At 37.0% G+C, this 14,270-nt stretch overlaps 2 protein-coding genes across 3 annotated transcripts; one reads left to right on the forward strand and one right to left on the reverse strand.

Moving 5' to 3' along the window:
* The first annotated feature begins 301 nt into the window (after positions 1–301).
* On the forward strand, positions 302–9,422 carry DPB (Transcription factor DP). Of its 2 annotated transcripts, none has more exons than XM_078317265.1 (9): positions 302–720; positions 1,255–1,331; positions 1,539–1,582; positions 2,044–2,106; positions 2,388–2,534; positions 2,620–2,688; positions 3,442–3,540; positions 3,632–3,702; positions 3,812–4,498. In XM_078317265.1, the coding sequence occupies exons 1-9, from the start codon at positions 473–475 to the stop codon at positions 4,098–4,100; spliced, it is 1,107 nt and encodes a 368-aa protein (XP_078173391.1). In that variant the 5' UTR covers positions 302–472; the 3' UTR covers positions 4,101–4,498. The 2 variants fall into 2 exon arrangements, with proteins under 2 accessions (XP_078173391.1, XP_078173392.1); XM_078317266.1 differs by lacking the exon at positions 3,812–4,498 and adding an exon at positions 9,083–9,422 and having other exon boundaries at positions 329–720.
* Positions 9,423–10,849: 1,427 nt separating this feature from the next.
* On the reverse strand, positions 10,850–13,870 carry LOC144567103 (uncharacterized). The gene has a single exon (XM_078317157.1). The coding sequence runs from the start codon at positions 13,868–13,870 to the stop codon at positions 10,850–10,852; it is 3,021 nt and encodes a 1,006-aa protein (XP_078173283.1).
* Between the last annotated feature and the right edge of the window lie 400 nt (positions 13,871–14,270).

A 14,270-nucleotide genomic window follows, 5' to 3' on the forward strand; every position in this document is an offset into this window, starting at 1 on the left:
TTTTATTTTGATATTTGAGTTTTAAAATTTAAGTTATTAATGTTTTAAAAATAGATACATAATGAAGACATAGAAAATAAAGACATTTAAACCGTCCTCATTTTAGATTTGTAAGAAATCACTGCTTCTGAATAGTTTAAAATTTTTAGATAAGTAATTTCTTATCTGCCTAATTTAAAAAAAAAAAAAATGTGAAATAAAAACGCCAGAATGAAGAAATGGTATTGAGGTTCACGCATTGAATGCTACACCATACAGCGTAAACGAACCCTCTCTCCCTCCACTCGACAACCCTCCCAACCGAAACTACTCCAAACAAATGCACCTCCCCGCCTTCCCCTTTCCCTCTTTTCTTGTCGTTAGGGTTTTTTTCTTCTCTTTTACCTTTTCTTTTTTCTTCTTCCCTCCTCTTCTAATCCGACTTCCGTTGCTTCTCCATCTCGCTTCCTCTCTCTATCTCTAAACTGGGGACATGGTCATCACCGCCGCCGCCCCGGCCAACACCACCGGTGGCCGCTCTTCATGGAGAACACCTCCTATCTCCGCCAGTGGGGCCCACTCCGCATCTACTAGCGGCAGCGCCGGCTCTCCGTCTGAACCGACTCAGTCAGTTGCGCCAGCAGCGGCGATGACTCCTGCTGGCGAGAGCACTTTTGTCAGGCTCAATAATCTAGACATCCACGCTGACGAGGCTGCGGGTTCTTCTCAGGCTGCTGCAAGGTTGTCTTTCGCTACTCACATTTTCTCCTTACTAGATCCATTCGTACTTTTCTGTATTAGAGTTTCCTTTGATCTTATTAAGATCGATTTCTGGTAATAAGTACGGTTTTGATCTAGTGTTTCAGTAATTGAGTGATCTATTCACTTATTTGTTTGATTTTATTGTGTTTACTCCTCTTTTTAGTTGAATTGTGAGTGTTTACCATGTTGTGTTCATTATCTGTATAAATCACAGGTAATTTCACCAGAAGCCTAATTCATGTGGTTTCCAGTGGTAATGTCAAGGACTAGAGTTTCAGATCTGGTACATGAAATGGTTATGCATGGTGCTGAGACTTTAGTATTGTATCAGTTGGTACTGGATTGATTTGCTCCATGTTTACTAGTTTTGTACATCATTGTTTATTTTTCTGTGTTATGTAGATTATCTGGAGATAAATTTGAATCTATTATTTTGTCAAATGCTAAGTATCACCAATTCGGTGTATCTAAAATAATCTGTACTTCTCTTTTTTTTGTTTTGCTGCCTATTAGTAAGAAGAAAAAGAGGGGAGCACGAGCTGTTGGTCCAGATAAAGGTGGAAGAGGGCTACGTCAATTTAGCATGAGAGGTGTGTGAAGTATTTGAATATATAAATTTGATTTCAGCCTTAGCAAGCTACTATTTTTTTTTCCCCTCTAATTAAGTCTTTGAAGTTTGTATGAATTTGGCTGAAATAAACATATTATTTTAATTTTTCATTTGCAGCACTGTTTTTTTTTCTTTCTAAATAAATAGATAGATTGATTTGATAGTGATTTTCTTTCTAATTATTCAGTTTGTGAAAAAGTTGAAAGCAAGGGAAGAACAACCTACAATGAGGTATATTGTTGCAATTTATTATTTTTAATCTTTTATTGTTAATTTAATTTTGCTATAAAAGTAGTATCTGTACCATAGTTTTCATTTTTTGGAAGCCATCTAGTACATTAGTAATAAATCAACCCCAACAAAGATCAAGTAAAAAATAAAAAAAAATACCATTTGCTACCGAATAAGTTCCAAATCATACCCCCTCCATCTAAACTATATTGCTTTAAAAATGTTTTGCACATTTGATTTTCAAATTGTGTTTTCAACCTAAATTTTCTTCATTCCTTTTATATATCACTTTTAGACAATGCTGCAATTTTTACCAATTATAGCCTAACATTCTCCCATGTAAATCTATAGAATTACTGATTCTTGTTGATGGTTCTGATTTGTAATCTTATGTACCCAAATTAAAATTTGGAGCTGTACCTTACTCAATTGCATATATACTTTTTTTTTCATTTGATTAGGTGGCTGATGAGCTTGTAGCTGAATTCGCTGATCCTGCTAGCAATTTTTCGTCTCCAGATCAGGTAAGCTAATTTTTTTTCCCTGAGTGTGCATTTTTCGATTTAATTTAGTTTTTTTATAGACCCTGAAAAACATTAGATTTTGTTCTGAAGGTCCCTCAAAAAAGTATCTACTTGCCTTTGTTTTTCTTCGTTGCTTTTAATGTCCTACTGAGTGTCCTTTGAAGGGTGTATAAGTGGTCTCTATTGGAAAGATTGGGTTTCTGTTGGTATAGGCAAAAAGACAATTCTCCTTAGATTTCATATGCATGTCATTTATGTGTGATATGGTAAAAACATTTCAGCAACAATATGATGAGAAGAACATACGCCGAAGAGTATATGATGCCCTAAACGTGCTCATGGCCATGGATATAATATCTAAAGATAAGAAGGAAATACAATGGAAAGGGTTGCCGCGGACTAGCCTAAATGATGTTGAAGAATTGAAGGTACATTTGTTAGTTATCTGTACCATGTTCAGTTATATTCCTTCCTGCTTTTTTTTTTTATTTTAAACTGTTTTTTTTTTTACAGACAGAATTAGCAGGACTAAAAAGTAGAATTGACAAAAAATCCGCTTATTTGCAAGAGTTACAAGACCAAGTAAGAATATTGAGCTCTATTCATTGGACTACACAATAGGGATGTAAATACGTGTCGTGCTGTGCCGCGACCAAATTCGGAAGGATGGTCACGGCACCTTCGTTGCACCATGATTGGTCATGTTTGTCGCGCTTGGTCAAATTTAACTTTTTTTTCATAATATATGTTAGTTTATTCAAGATTCACCATTCGATCATGACCTAACGGTCCTAGTTGCATGTGAATTGCGTGACCACGTGATGTTTTGTGTCATGACTAGATCTTTCGTGTGACATGCCATGCCAAGTTTCCGAAGGATGGTCACATCATGTGAATGGTCACAGGACACATCATGGCACGTGTCCGGCACACATGCCATGCCGTGACTTCTCTACATCCCTATGTCTACACTTTGTTTGTACCAAGCATATCTTATTCATTATTTCATTAGTCTTTTGTGATTACACTGGTACTTCTTAATTTGCAAGCTACAGTTTGTATATTCATGCTTGGTTCAAAACTCCCTAATATTTTTCTAGTTCCCTGCTGATGGAAGTCCAACTATTAGGTTTCTCTTAGGCATGTTGCTTTATGTCCACGCTTTTGTCCTGCCTTAAATGGGTTTTTCTTTCCTCAAGACCAAATAAAGTAAAATCAACTTAAGCAGATTTGGTATTTAAGAGTTGTACAAATGCTGATATGCATCAGTTGATTTGGTCATTGCTTAAAACTCACCCAATTTTTGTCTAAGAATAGTGTATTTTTTTCTCTCAGGCATTAGGTCTTGAAAACTTAGTTCAAAGAAATGAACAGCTGTATGGATCAGGAAATACTCCATCTGGTGGAGTTGCTTTGCCCTTTATCTTGGTTCAGGTAATTGTTTCTACTCTTTTGAATTGTTTCTTCAGTTAGATTTTTTTTTTCTTCTAATGCATTGTATTCATGTACCAAACTCTAAAAACAGACTCGTCCTCATGCAACTGTGGAGGTGGAGATATCAGAAGACATGCAGCTGGTACATTTCGACTTCAACAGGTACAGCACCAGTTGTTAATTTCACTAATGTTGTACCTGTTATGACCAACCAATATTATTCTAACTCTAATGACACTGTTGGTCTTTCTTTTCCTTATTACAAATCCAGCACTCCTTTTGAATTGCATGACGATTCATTTGTGCTAAAAGCAATGAGATTCAATGAGAAGGAACAACAGAATGGCGAGGAGTCCCAGCTTGGGTTAACTTCAAATGGAGCAGAGTGCTCCAATGCACAAAGCTTAATGTCGTACCAACATAATCACATGCCAGTACTAGTACCAGTACCAATACCACAACCGCAGAAGGTGACAAAGTCAACTAATAACCTCGGTAAACTCCCCACCTCACCGCCAATTCCTGGTATTCTGAAGGGCCGTGTCAAGTATGAGCACTAGTTGTGTGGTTTATATGAAATTTGCTGAATTATCTCCAGGATTTCATGTTCTTTGTTGTAATCAGTCTGTAATTAGTTTACATTCGGTTGGATGAGGATATGTGGTGAGTGGTGTGATTGTGATAATAGGGATTATTTGACCTAACATGGCCTCTGATTTATATTCCTAGAAGGTTGGGTCTCTGCTTCTGGCGAGAGACAATATTCAGTGTAATTGTGTAGTAATAATTTCTTTTTCTTTTTTTCTTTTTTGGTTTGGATAAAGTAGTTGGATAATGACTAGAGAAGTAGAAAGAAGAGGCCAAGGCTTTGTTTGTTTTGCTACCTAGATCCTGACCATTTGTAATTTAGGTTTAAATTTCTGACATTATTATGTTGACGTGTTTTAATATTGGAATAACTCATCTTACTTCTGTCAATGTTGTACAAATTCTTTGCGCTATGTTTTTCTCTGAGCAACGGTTGAACATGGTGTTTTATTTCGAAACTAGACGCAAGATTTTTAGAATAAGATAGTACTTGATGATGCACTTCAAATTAAAATTAGCTTATAAATCTACTACACAAGTAGCACAAGTACTTTCCCGTGTAAAACAGCTTTGCCAGGAAGTTAGGGGTGCAAACGGATCGGATATCATTCGATCGTATCCAAAAATTTGATACGGATATTTGATATACGAATATTTGTGCGGATACAAATACGGATATAGTTTTGAATTTCAATTATCCGTATCCAAATAGTAGATATATACTACATAGTTTAATATATATTATGAAACTTTTTATGTTATCTACTAGTATAAAAAACGGATATCCATATTCCTATCCAGTTAATATCCGATACGGATATCCATATCCGTATCCGAAAAATAAAAGCGGATACGGATATGATTTTACCACTATCCGATCTGTATCCAATCCGTTTGCACCCCCACAGGAAGTAGTATTATCGCTGATTTTTTTTTTATTTAATCAAAGTTTCATCTGAAATTTATTCTTTAGACAATATTACGATGAAATTTAAATTATAAGATGCACGGAGTGGGCAATTTTGCTTCCGGATGAAACAATTAGAAAAAAAAAAAAAGAGCTCGTGGTGTCAATATTAAAGTATTATTCTTTCGAGTCTGCCATGAGGTTGGGCATGTATTCAGATGGAAAATTAAAGTATAAACTATTCTTTCTCACGTTGGACTCACAGTTGTTAGTCTCGTTTTCAATTTGGACATGTTATCAGTAACTAGCTCATGTTTTTTTTTTTCTTTTGGCGGCCGGTGTAAAAAAAAATCTTATTGAGCACGGGATGCCCACCTGTGCTTTTCTAATTTCTATAATTGTAATTTCATCGTAATATATTATAAATAATCATTTTTTAGAAAAGGCAAACATGGCCGTTGCAATTCGAATTCAAACACTAACTTGCCAAAAACCAAGTTTCAAGCATTCAAATCTTAGACCCAAATTGCATCATCGACCCCTCCCTAAATTCAAAATCCCTCAAGTTAGCATTTCTGGTCTGTAAGGACACCACATGTCCACATTGACTCTAAATAATCAATTTGATCAAATAAAGAATTTCTGACCGAATAGGTATTACTTTCTTGTAAGCCCTTAATCTATGTTATGTTTTATGAGGGTTCAAATGCTTTCATTTTTTGTGCCTCCATTATATCTTCATTTTTAAAAACTTAAATAACTCAAATTTTAAACCTTAAAATTCAAAATAAAATCGTTAGATGTGATCTATTTTATTTTATCTATGTGCCAATAAATAATTATCACATTTTGATTTTGCTTTTATATGAATTAATAAGTTGAAAAATCAACGTCTAGAAATTATCCACATTAATATACATTTTTACAAGTTCAAGATAACAACCAAAACAAAGCTGAAATGCTATAATTTTTTACACGTACATAGATAAATGATGTAGTTCATATCCAACGCTTTTATTTTGAATTTTAAGATTTGACTTTTTGAGTTATTAAAGTTTTTAAAAATTAAGGCATGATAAAGACACAAAAAATGAATGCATTTGAACCTCCTCATGTTTTATTTAAAACTTATTCGAGGCTGCCAAGGTTTTGAATTAACATAAGAAGTTAGAACCTCTTGCATCATATCTCCTCGTATCCACACTACATCAATACAGCATAAAATACTACTCACAAATTTTGAGCACAAATATTTATCTTTTTCTAAATTGATAAAAATTATAGGGGCAATTTCATGGATATCCTCAAAAGTTTCAATATTACATATTTATCCCTCCAAAATCAATAACTACATATTTATCCTTGAAAATCATACAAATTCACATATTTGTCCAATCTAACTCTATAACATATAAAATATTCCCAAAAATAATTAAATAATTTTTTTTTAACTTAAAAAAATATTTTACAGTACTAATTAAAAGTTATGTTAACTATTATGCTCTTTGTTTTTGTCTCTTTAGTCCATCTAAGTTGTCTTCTCTCTAAGGCGCCAAACCTCCCACCTCTTTCCCCAAACAGAAATGGAAGATTAAAGCAGCGAGGGGCTGCAGAAATCTGTGAGAGGGGAGGTGACTAGGAAAGACGGGGAGAAATATGTGATTTGGTGCGTTTGGAGAGAGATGCGAGAGAGGTTTGGCGCCTTACAGAGTAGAGAACTCAGGAGAACTAAAGAGACTGAAGGGTATAATGGTCAACATATTATTAGTTAGAGGAGGGATCAAGTTACAACAATTTTTGAGTTACGACAAGTTACAACAAGCATTTTCTACATTTTTAAAGTCCAAATCGTCGATCCAAACCGTTAGATGTGATCTCTACAATAAAATGTGCTTGGAGACCAAATTTTATATTTTTTGGATTTTTTTTTACTATTTATTAAGATGGGTACAAAAACTAGTCAAATTCAGACCATTGAATTTTGTACCCATCTTAATAAATAGTAAAAAAATTCCAAAAAATGTAAAATTTGGTCTCCAAACACATTTTATTGTAGAGATCACATCTAATGGTTTGGATTGACGATTTGGACTTTGAAAATGTAGAAAATGTTTGTTGTAACTTGATCCCTCCTCTATTAGTTAATATTGTAACATAAATTTTAAAGTTAAAATAAAATATTATTTAATTATTTTTGGAGATATTTGATATGTTATAGAGTTAGATTGGACAAATATGTGATTTTGTATAATTTTCAAGGATAAATATGTAATTATTGATTTTGGAGGGATAAATACGTAATATTGAAACTTTTGAGGGATATATATGAAAACCCCCAAAATTATAACATTACAAGTCGTACAAGAAATTATGCAAATGAACACAATTCTTAAGTGTTTTGTTTTATTTTATGCGCATCAAGTATTTTTCTTAAATAAGGAGAGAAGCAATTAAAAAAAAAAATGAGTCATCGAGCAGGATAAATGAGAGATCGAAAAATGAGGGAAAAAATATATATAATCAACGGTTGAAACACATAAAAAGTTTAAAGCTCAACTCTCTTTATTTTATTTATAATTATTCATTCACAAAGGTAACACACCACAAACTTAATTAGTTATCACACTTGCATCAATTATTGACAACTCCTCCTCTTTATAAAGCCAAATCAAGGATTATGTATCGGATTTTGACCTGACGGAACGTCACGGAGGATAACAAAATCCTTAGTTGGGTTTACGTAAAAATCACTCGTCTCAGGAGCTCCTTTGCTTGGCGGCAGTTTGGGATGTGGTTGCATCTTTGGTCTGCCCCGTTCCACATGCTTTTCGAATTTGTACGTGTTTGGAAGTAGGCTACTTGCGGTGAAATGCTTCGCAGAGTCGAGCTTGGCAATCTCAAATGTAGGTCTTATGCATGATGCAACTTCAAATGAAATGGCCAACACCAAGAGCAGAGGTAAGAATGATTTCAACATCATTAATTATGATTATTAATAGAATTTTATTGAGAAAAATTAAGATTTGGATTGTCTTATATAGGAATATACATTCTTTGTTACTAACAAAATAACATAAGATCTAGTTAGGGAAGTGCAACAAACGTGACATGTAATAGAGTACAGCCTCAACTAATTATAGCGCAGCCTGGTAATTAGTGAGTACTGATTAAATAACAATTTTTCTAATTAAAATCAGTATGAAAAATTATTGAAGTAACCCCTCCACCTAATAAAAACTAGAATGCGTTTAAGGAAAGTAAAATGATTGGTTGATACTTAATAAGCTGAACATGCCCATCTTTTGTAACCAATCTAATTGTTCTATTGAAATGGAAGAGAGGAAACATTTGAAAACAAACAAGCCCAACTGCCCAACAAAAAGTGGAAACAAAATTGCCCCTGTTGGTTAAAAGACAAAAGGAGAATTTATGTAGCCTCGTCTCTAAAATTATAATTTTATCAAAATTTGAGAAACTAGAACAGAAATTATTGTAGCTTCATTCGGTTGCATCTCGCTCTCTTTTTTGAAAAGCTTGCCAGTTAAAAGATCAGCATACTCGGCACAGCATGCAACCATAAAAGTTCTCTTCTATAAGCAATTGAAAGTTTCTTGTTCAGAACATCATGCAAAGGATTTTCATTGATCATCTCACACTATGGTTGCTGGTGCGAGCATGATAATACGCGCAGGAGAGTAGATGTAAGTAAGAGAATACGAAATAATATTTATTAAAAAGATGATATCACTGATTCTTCACTTTGCCCACAAAGATAACAAATATCTGGTAGAATCCATCCTTTTTTTTTATGGTTAGCGGAAAATGCTGCTAACAAATATATTGATAAAAAAAAATGGGTTGTATTTACACAGTGTTAAATTTAAATCCACCTCCAACTATGCCTGTACAATTTAACTGATCCCGTCACTACCCCCTATCCTCATTTCTAACCTAACTCGCACAATTTTTTATCAAAAAGATGGTAGGATCCATCTTTTCTAACTCTAATGACACTGTTGGTCTTTCTTTTCCTTATTACAAATCTAGCACTCCTTTTGAATTGCATGATGATTCATTTGTGCTAAAAGCAATGAGATTCAATGAGAAAGAACAACAGAATGGCGGGGAGTCCCAGCATGGATTGACTTCAAATGGAGCAGAGTGCTCCAATGCACAAAGCTTAATGTCGTACCAACATAATCACATGCCAGTATCAGTATCAGTACCAGTACCAATACCACAACCGTAAAAGGTGACAAAGTCAACTAATAACCTTGGTAAAGTCCCCACCTCACCACTAATTCCTGGTATATTGAAGGGGCACGTCAAGTATGAGCACTAGCTGTATGGTTTATATGAAATTTGCTAAATTATCTCCGGGATTTGGTGTTCTTTGTTGTAATCAGTCTGTAATTAGTTTACAATTCAGTTGTGTGGTGTGATTGTGATAATAGGATTATTTGACCTAACATGGCCTCTGATTTATATTCCTAGAAGGTTGGGTCTCTGCTTCTGACGAGGGACAATATTCAGTGTAATTGTGTAGTAATAATTTATTTTTCCCGTTTTGTTTGTTTGGATAAAGTAGTCGGATGATGACTAAAGAAGTAGAAAGAAGAGGCCAAGGCTTTGTTTGTTTTGCTACCTAGATCCTGACCATTTGTAATTTAGGTTTAAATTTCTGATATTATTATGTTGATGTGTTTTAATATTGGTGGAATACTCATCTTACTTTTGTCAATGTTGTAGAAATTCTAAGCTGTGTTAACTCTGCACAACAGTTGAACTTAGTGTGTTATTTTGAAACTAGATGCAAGAATTTAGAATAAGATAGTACTTGATTTTTTTCTTTTTTTTAAAGGCTATTGCCCATTTTATATTACTGAAATAATTAATTACACGAACCAAAACTCATCAGACACTACCAGTATAGCAGCATCATGAGGCAATCAAAACAAAGCATAAAACATAACAAATCCAGATACCAGTAACATCTAAAGACCAAAAATAATTAAGAGTTGCTAATACTAAGCCACTTAACAAAGGACTAAGACTAATTATCACTAAGGGTCAAAAATGGTTCTGAGGTTTCTTCTTCATCTGGAACTCGGGAATCTCAGAAGGTGGACCCCCAGGCTCTCCTGGTGTCTCATACACTATCATCTTTAGTGGCATGAACTGATTCAGAGAAATTAAGATAGTACTTGATGATACACTTTAAATTAAAACTAGCTCATCAGTACTGAATGTTTACATCTACTACACAAGTACTTTGCCATATAAAAATATTCTCGCTTGAACATAAGCTCAGGAATACTTCCTGTTCTGTACAGGGTCATAAGCAGTGGCGTACTCAGAATTTGAGTCAGGAATAGGCAAAACAATTTAACAATAACTACAAAATTTTCAATAAATTCAACAATTCATCCAATGATCTAATAAATCCAACAATCTAACAATAAATACGGAATTTTCAATAAATTCAACAATGTATCTATTGATCTAATAAGTCCAACAATCCAACAATCTATTGCTTCGTTTGTCTATTTTTGGCTGATCTTTCATTTTTTATCGGAGATTTCTTTTTTGTATCGTTATTTTCCTTTATTTTATCTTTTTTTTTTTTTTTTTTTGAGGGAAAAACAGGCGGCGTCTGCCAGTTGTGATTTATTAAAAAGGAGCGATAGGTTACAACCACACAATCAAGTAGCATTCAAAAACAGCCTGACCATTCCTATCACTGTACCCAGGCTATCGTACCAGTATCTTGGTACCTAGATAGAAAAACTAAAAGAAATTCAAAAGCTCCCAAACTCAAACATACAAACAGCCAACCACCCACCCTAGCAGAACTTCTCCCAGCGTGGCTTCACTGACGATCCACTCAGCTAGGATATCCGGAAGTATCCTCTTCCCTTCGAAGATTGCTTTGTTCCTTTGCTTCCACAAATTCCAGCAAGTGCACGCCATAACAATTGACCACTTTGTGCGTTCCGTCTTGGAACGAGGTGTAGAAGTGCTCCAAGTACGCTGCACAGACTCCTGCACGGAGGGGGAGGGGATCGCAGCAGCATGAACTACCCCACTCCAAGTCTGGATGGCATAATTGCATTCAAAGAAGAGATGTATTGCAGATTCCCGTGCTGTTCCATTGCACAGCTCGCAATGCAAGGGACAATTGAAGTTTCTTCTTTGCATTACATCCCTAGTAAGAATTTTGCCTGATAGTAGCAAATGGATGAAAATTCTGACTGTGGGAGGTATACGATATTTCCAAATCTGTTTGAATGACCAAGCAATTCTGCCCCCTCCCATGAGCAAGGCGTATACCGTTTTTGCAGAATAGGTGGGACCCCAATTCCATTGAAGTTCATCCCTTTCATCATTGAACAGTAAGTCCTGATCATGCATCAAAGCCTGGTTTTGAGCCGCCTGCCTTACAGACATAGAGGCGCCGATCTGCCTTGTCCCTGTTTGTGCTAAACATCCAATCCCCCAATTGTCATACCAGTAAGACACGGTACTGCCATTTCCGATGACCCAAGAGGTGGCAAAATGAAAGTAGTGCTTAATACTGATTAATTGGACCCAAAAGAAGGACCCGACTCTCGACCATAGATTTGGACCAGCTACATACACGCCTTGCCATCGGATTCTGATAATTATGGATCCCCACAATGAGTTCTTTTGAGTGTAACCCTTCCACCACCATCGGACGAGTAGCGAGATGTTCTTCCTATGCAAATCTGGCAGGCCAAGCCCCCCCCATTCGGTTGGTAAAGTTGCCATCTCCCAATTACAAAGGGAGATACCGTTATCCCTTCTATTTGAGTTACCCCAGAGGAATGAGCGCCTAGCTCTGTCTATTCTCTCAATTACCCACTTTGGGAGAAGAAAGCACTGCATGAAGTAAGTAGGTAAAGCTGATAGTACAGATTTTACCAACTGGTGTCTACCACCTTTAGAGATCAACTTGGACTGCCAAGATTGTAACTTTCTTTCGACCTTTTCAATGAGTGGCATGAATTGGCTTCTTGTCGGCCTCTTGATTGTAAGGGGCATACCCAGGTACTGTACCGGAAAGTTTGTTTTACGAAAGCTAATGATCTCACCAACCAGCTGAGACTCCTCTTCTTCAAGATTGATGGGGATAAAAGTGCTCTTCTGGAAGTTGACCTGTAGACCAGAAATCATTGAGAATAGGCGCAGGATCAGCTTGAAGGAAACCAGTGTGGTGATTTCAGCATTCATCAGTACTGCAGTATCATCAGCGTACTGTAAAGCTAGTATTGGTTCTGGGATCCGATTGGAGAGTGGTGCTTGAAGTAGCTGATTAGTTGCGTTTATCATGCACTGGAAGACATCGACGGCGAGGTCAAATAGCATCGGAGATAATGGGTCTCCTTGACGGAGACCCCTTCTATGCTTAAACGGAGCTGAGTTCATCCCATTTATGCGCACAGTAGAGGTGGAGGTCGACCTGATTTCAGCCATCCACCTAATCCAACGCGGCGGAAATCCCCTGGCAGCCATGATTAGCTTGAGGAAGTCCCATTCGACCGAATCGAAGGCTTTTCGAAAGTCTACCTTGAGAAAGACGGCCTTAAACTTGCCCTGAGAGACATGATGCAGAAGTTCACGGGTTGCAACAAAGTTTTCTGATATTTGTCTACCATGGACGAAGGCCGTTTGGTTAGGGGAAATGAGATCCGGTAAGAACCGTCTTAGTCTATTAGAGAGGATCTTTGAGATGAGTTTAGGGATCAGGTTTAGTACACTGATTGGCCTGAAATCTGCTGTGGTTAGTGGGGTTTCTAGTTTGGGAACCATAACTATGCATGCCTCATTGTACGGCTGAAGGTTCAACCTTCCATGATAGAAATCAGACATGATCCCCAGTATTTCCAGCTTCAACTCATTCCAATAGATCTTTAGGAATTCGTTCGGGAGTCCATCCGGCCCCGAGGCCTTGTTATTGGCTAATTGTCGCACGGCTGCCTCAATTTCTGACAAGGTGAATTGTTGCTCTAGAGGGGACAGGTCCAAGCTTGTCGGGTATAAGGCAGAGGCATCGAATGGGATCACTTGTGCGGATGTGCCCAGAACCTCTTGCATAGAGAGAGCAAAGACCTCCATGATTTCCTTCTGTTCACTGATGAGAGAGCCATTCTCTTCAATTGATAGCACCAAGTTGCGCCTCAGTCTTGAGGAGGCCATAGCATGAAAGAAACGAGTGTTTCGGTCTCCCTGGGCCAACCAATTGCATCGTGAGCGCTGCCTCCACTTGATTTCGATGTTATTGGCCAGTTGGAAGGCTTTCTCTCTCAGCCGAATTCTTTCCAAGAAGAGCTGCTGGTCTAAAGGTCCTTGCTCCTCCAATTTGTCAATTCTGAGAATTTCATCCCTGACACCCTGCAATTCTTTTTGCATGACTCCAAAATTCTGTTTCTGCCAAATTGAGAGAGCCTTGTGCAGCATCTTTGTTTTCTTGTGAAAGTGTAGCAGTGGCTCTAGTGTTGCTGGGTTATTCCATAGATTCTGAACCATTGCCCGTGGCATCTCATAGTTAAACCAAAAGCACTCGAATTTGTTATTTCGTGCTTGCTGTTGGAGCCCTTTGCAAGACAATAGCAGCGGCGTGTGATCCGAGATCAGGATTTCTAGTGCCTCCAAAGTGATAACGGGATATGCCACGGTCCATTCAGCCGAGGTGAGGACTCGATCAATTTTTGAAAAGACGGGGTCCGGTCTCTTACTTGTCCAGGTGAACTTCCTGTTCTTTATCGGCGTGTCCACTAACCCTGCATCAGAGATGAAATCATTAAACAGTTGCATTAGATTAAAGTTTCTCTGATTTCCGGACCGATCCGTCAACCAACGAACAAGGTTAAAGTCGCCCGCGAGAATCCACGGGTGATCAACTAAATCTGCAATGTTTCGGAGATCCGATATGAATTGCTGTTTTAGGTCGTCGTCCGTCGGCCCATATACGGTGGTTATATAGAACAACTGACCAGAATTTGATTTTAGTAGGACAGTTAAAGAGTGCCTTGAGGACCAGGAATTAATCAGAGAGAGGGATCTTTTCCAAGAGATGAGGACCCCTCCTTTTGAGTTTAAAGCAGGATTGTAAGCAAATTCATTGAAAAAACTTGGCAGAAAACGCCTAGGAGACGAAGCAATGATGGAGCCAAGAGATATGGGCTGGCGCAAAGAATTCTTAATATGGGTTGTT

The sequence above is a fragment of the Carex rostrata genome, chromosome 16 (assembly GCF_964058835.1).
Source record: "Carex rostrata chromosome 16, lpCarRost1.2, whole genome shotgun sequence".
NCBI lineage: Eukaryota > Viridiplantae > Streptophyta > Magnoliopsida > Poales > Cyperaceae > Carex > Carex rostrata.

Excerpts from the sequence above, each read along its gene's own strand:
- DPB (XM_078317265.1), top strand. The coding sequence starts at position 473 with ATGGTCATCACCGCCGCCGCCCCGGCCAACACCACCGGTGGCCGCTCT. Across the intron at positions 1,583-2,043 it reads GAAGAACAACCTACAATGAG|GTGGCTGATGAGCTTGTAGC; the intron begins GTATATTGTTGC and ends TCATTTGATTAG. Across the intron at positions 2,107-2,387 it reads ATTTTTCGTCTCCAGATCAG|CAACAATATGATGAGAAGAA; the intron begins GTAAGCTAATTT and ends AAAACATTTCAG.
- LOC144567103 (XM_078317157.1), bottom strand. The coding sequence starts at position 13,870 with ATGCAACTGTTTAATGATTTCATCTCTGATGCAGGGTTAGTGGACACG.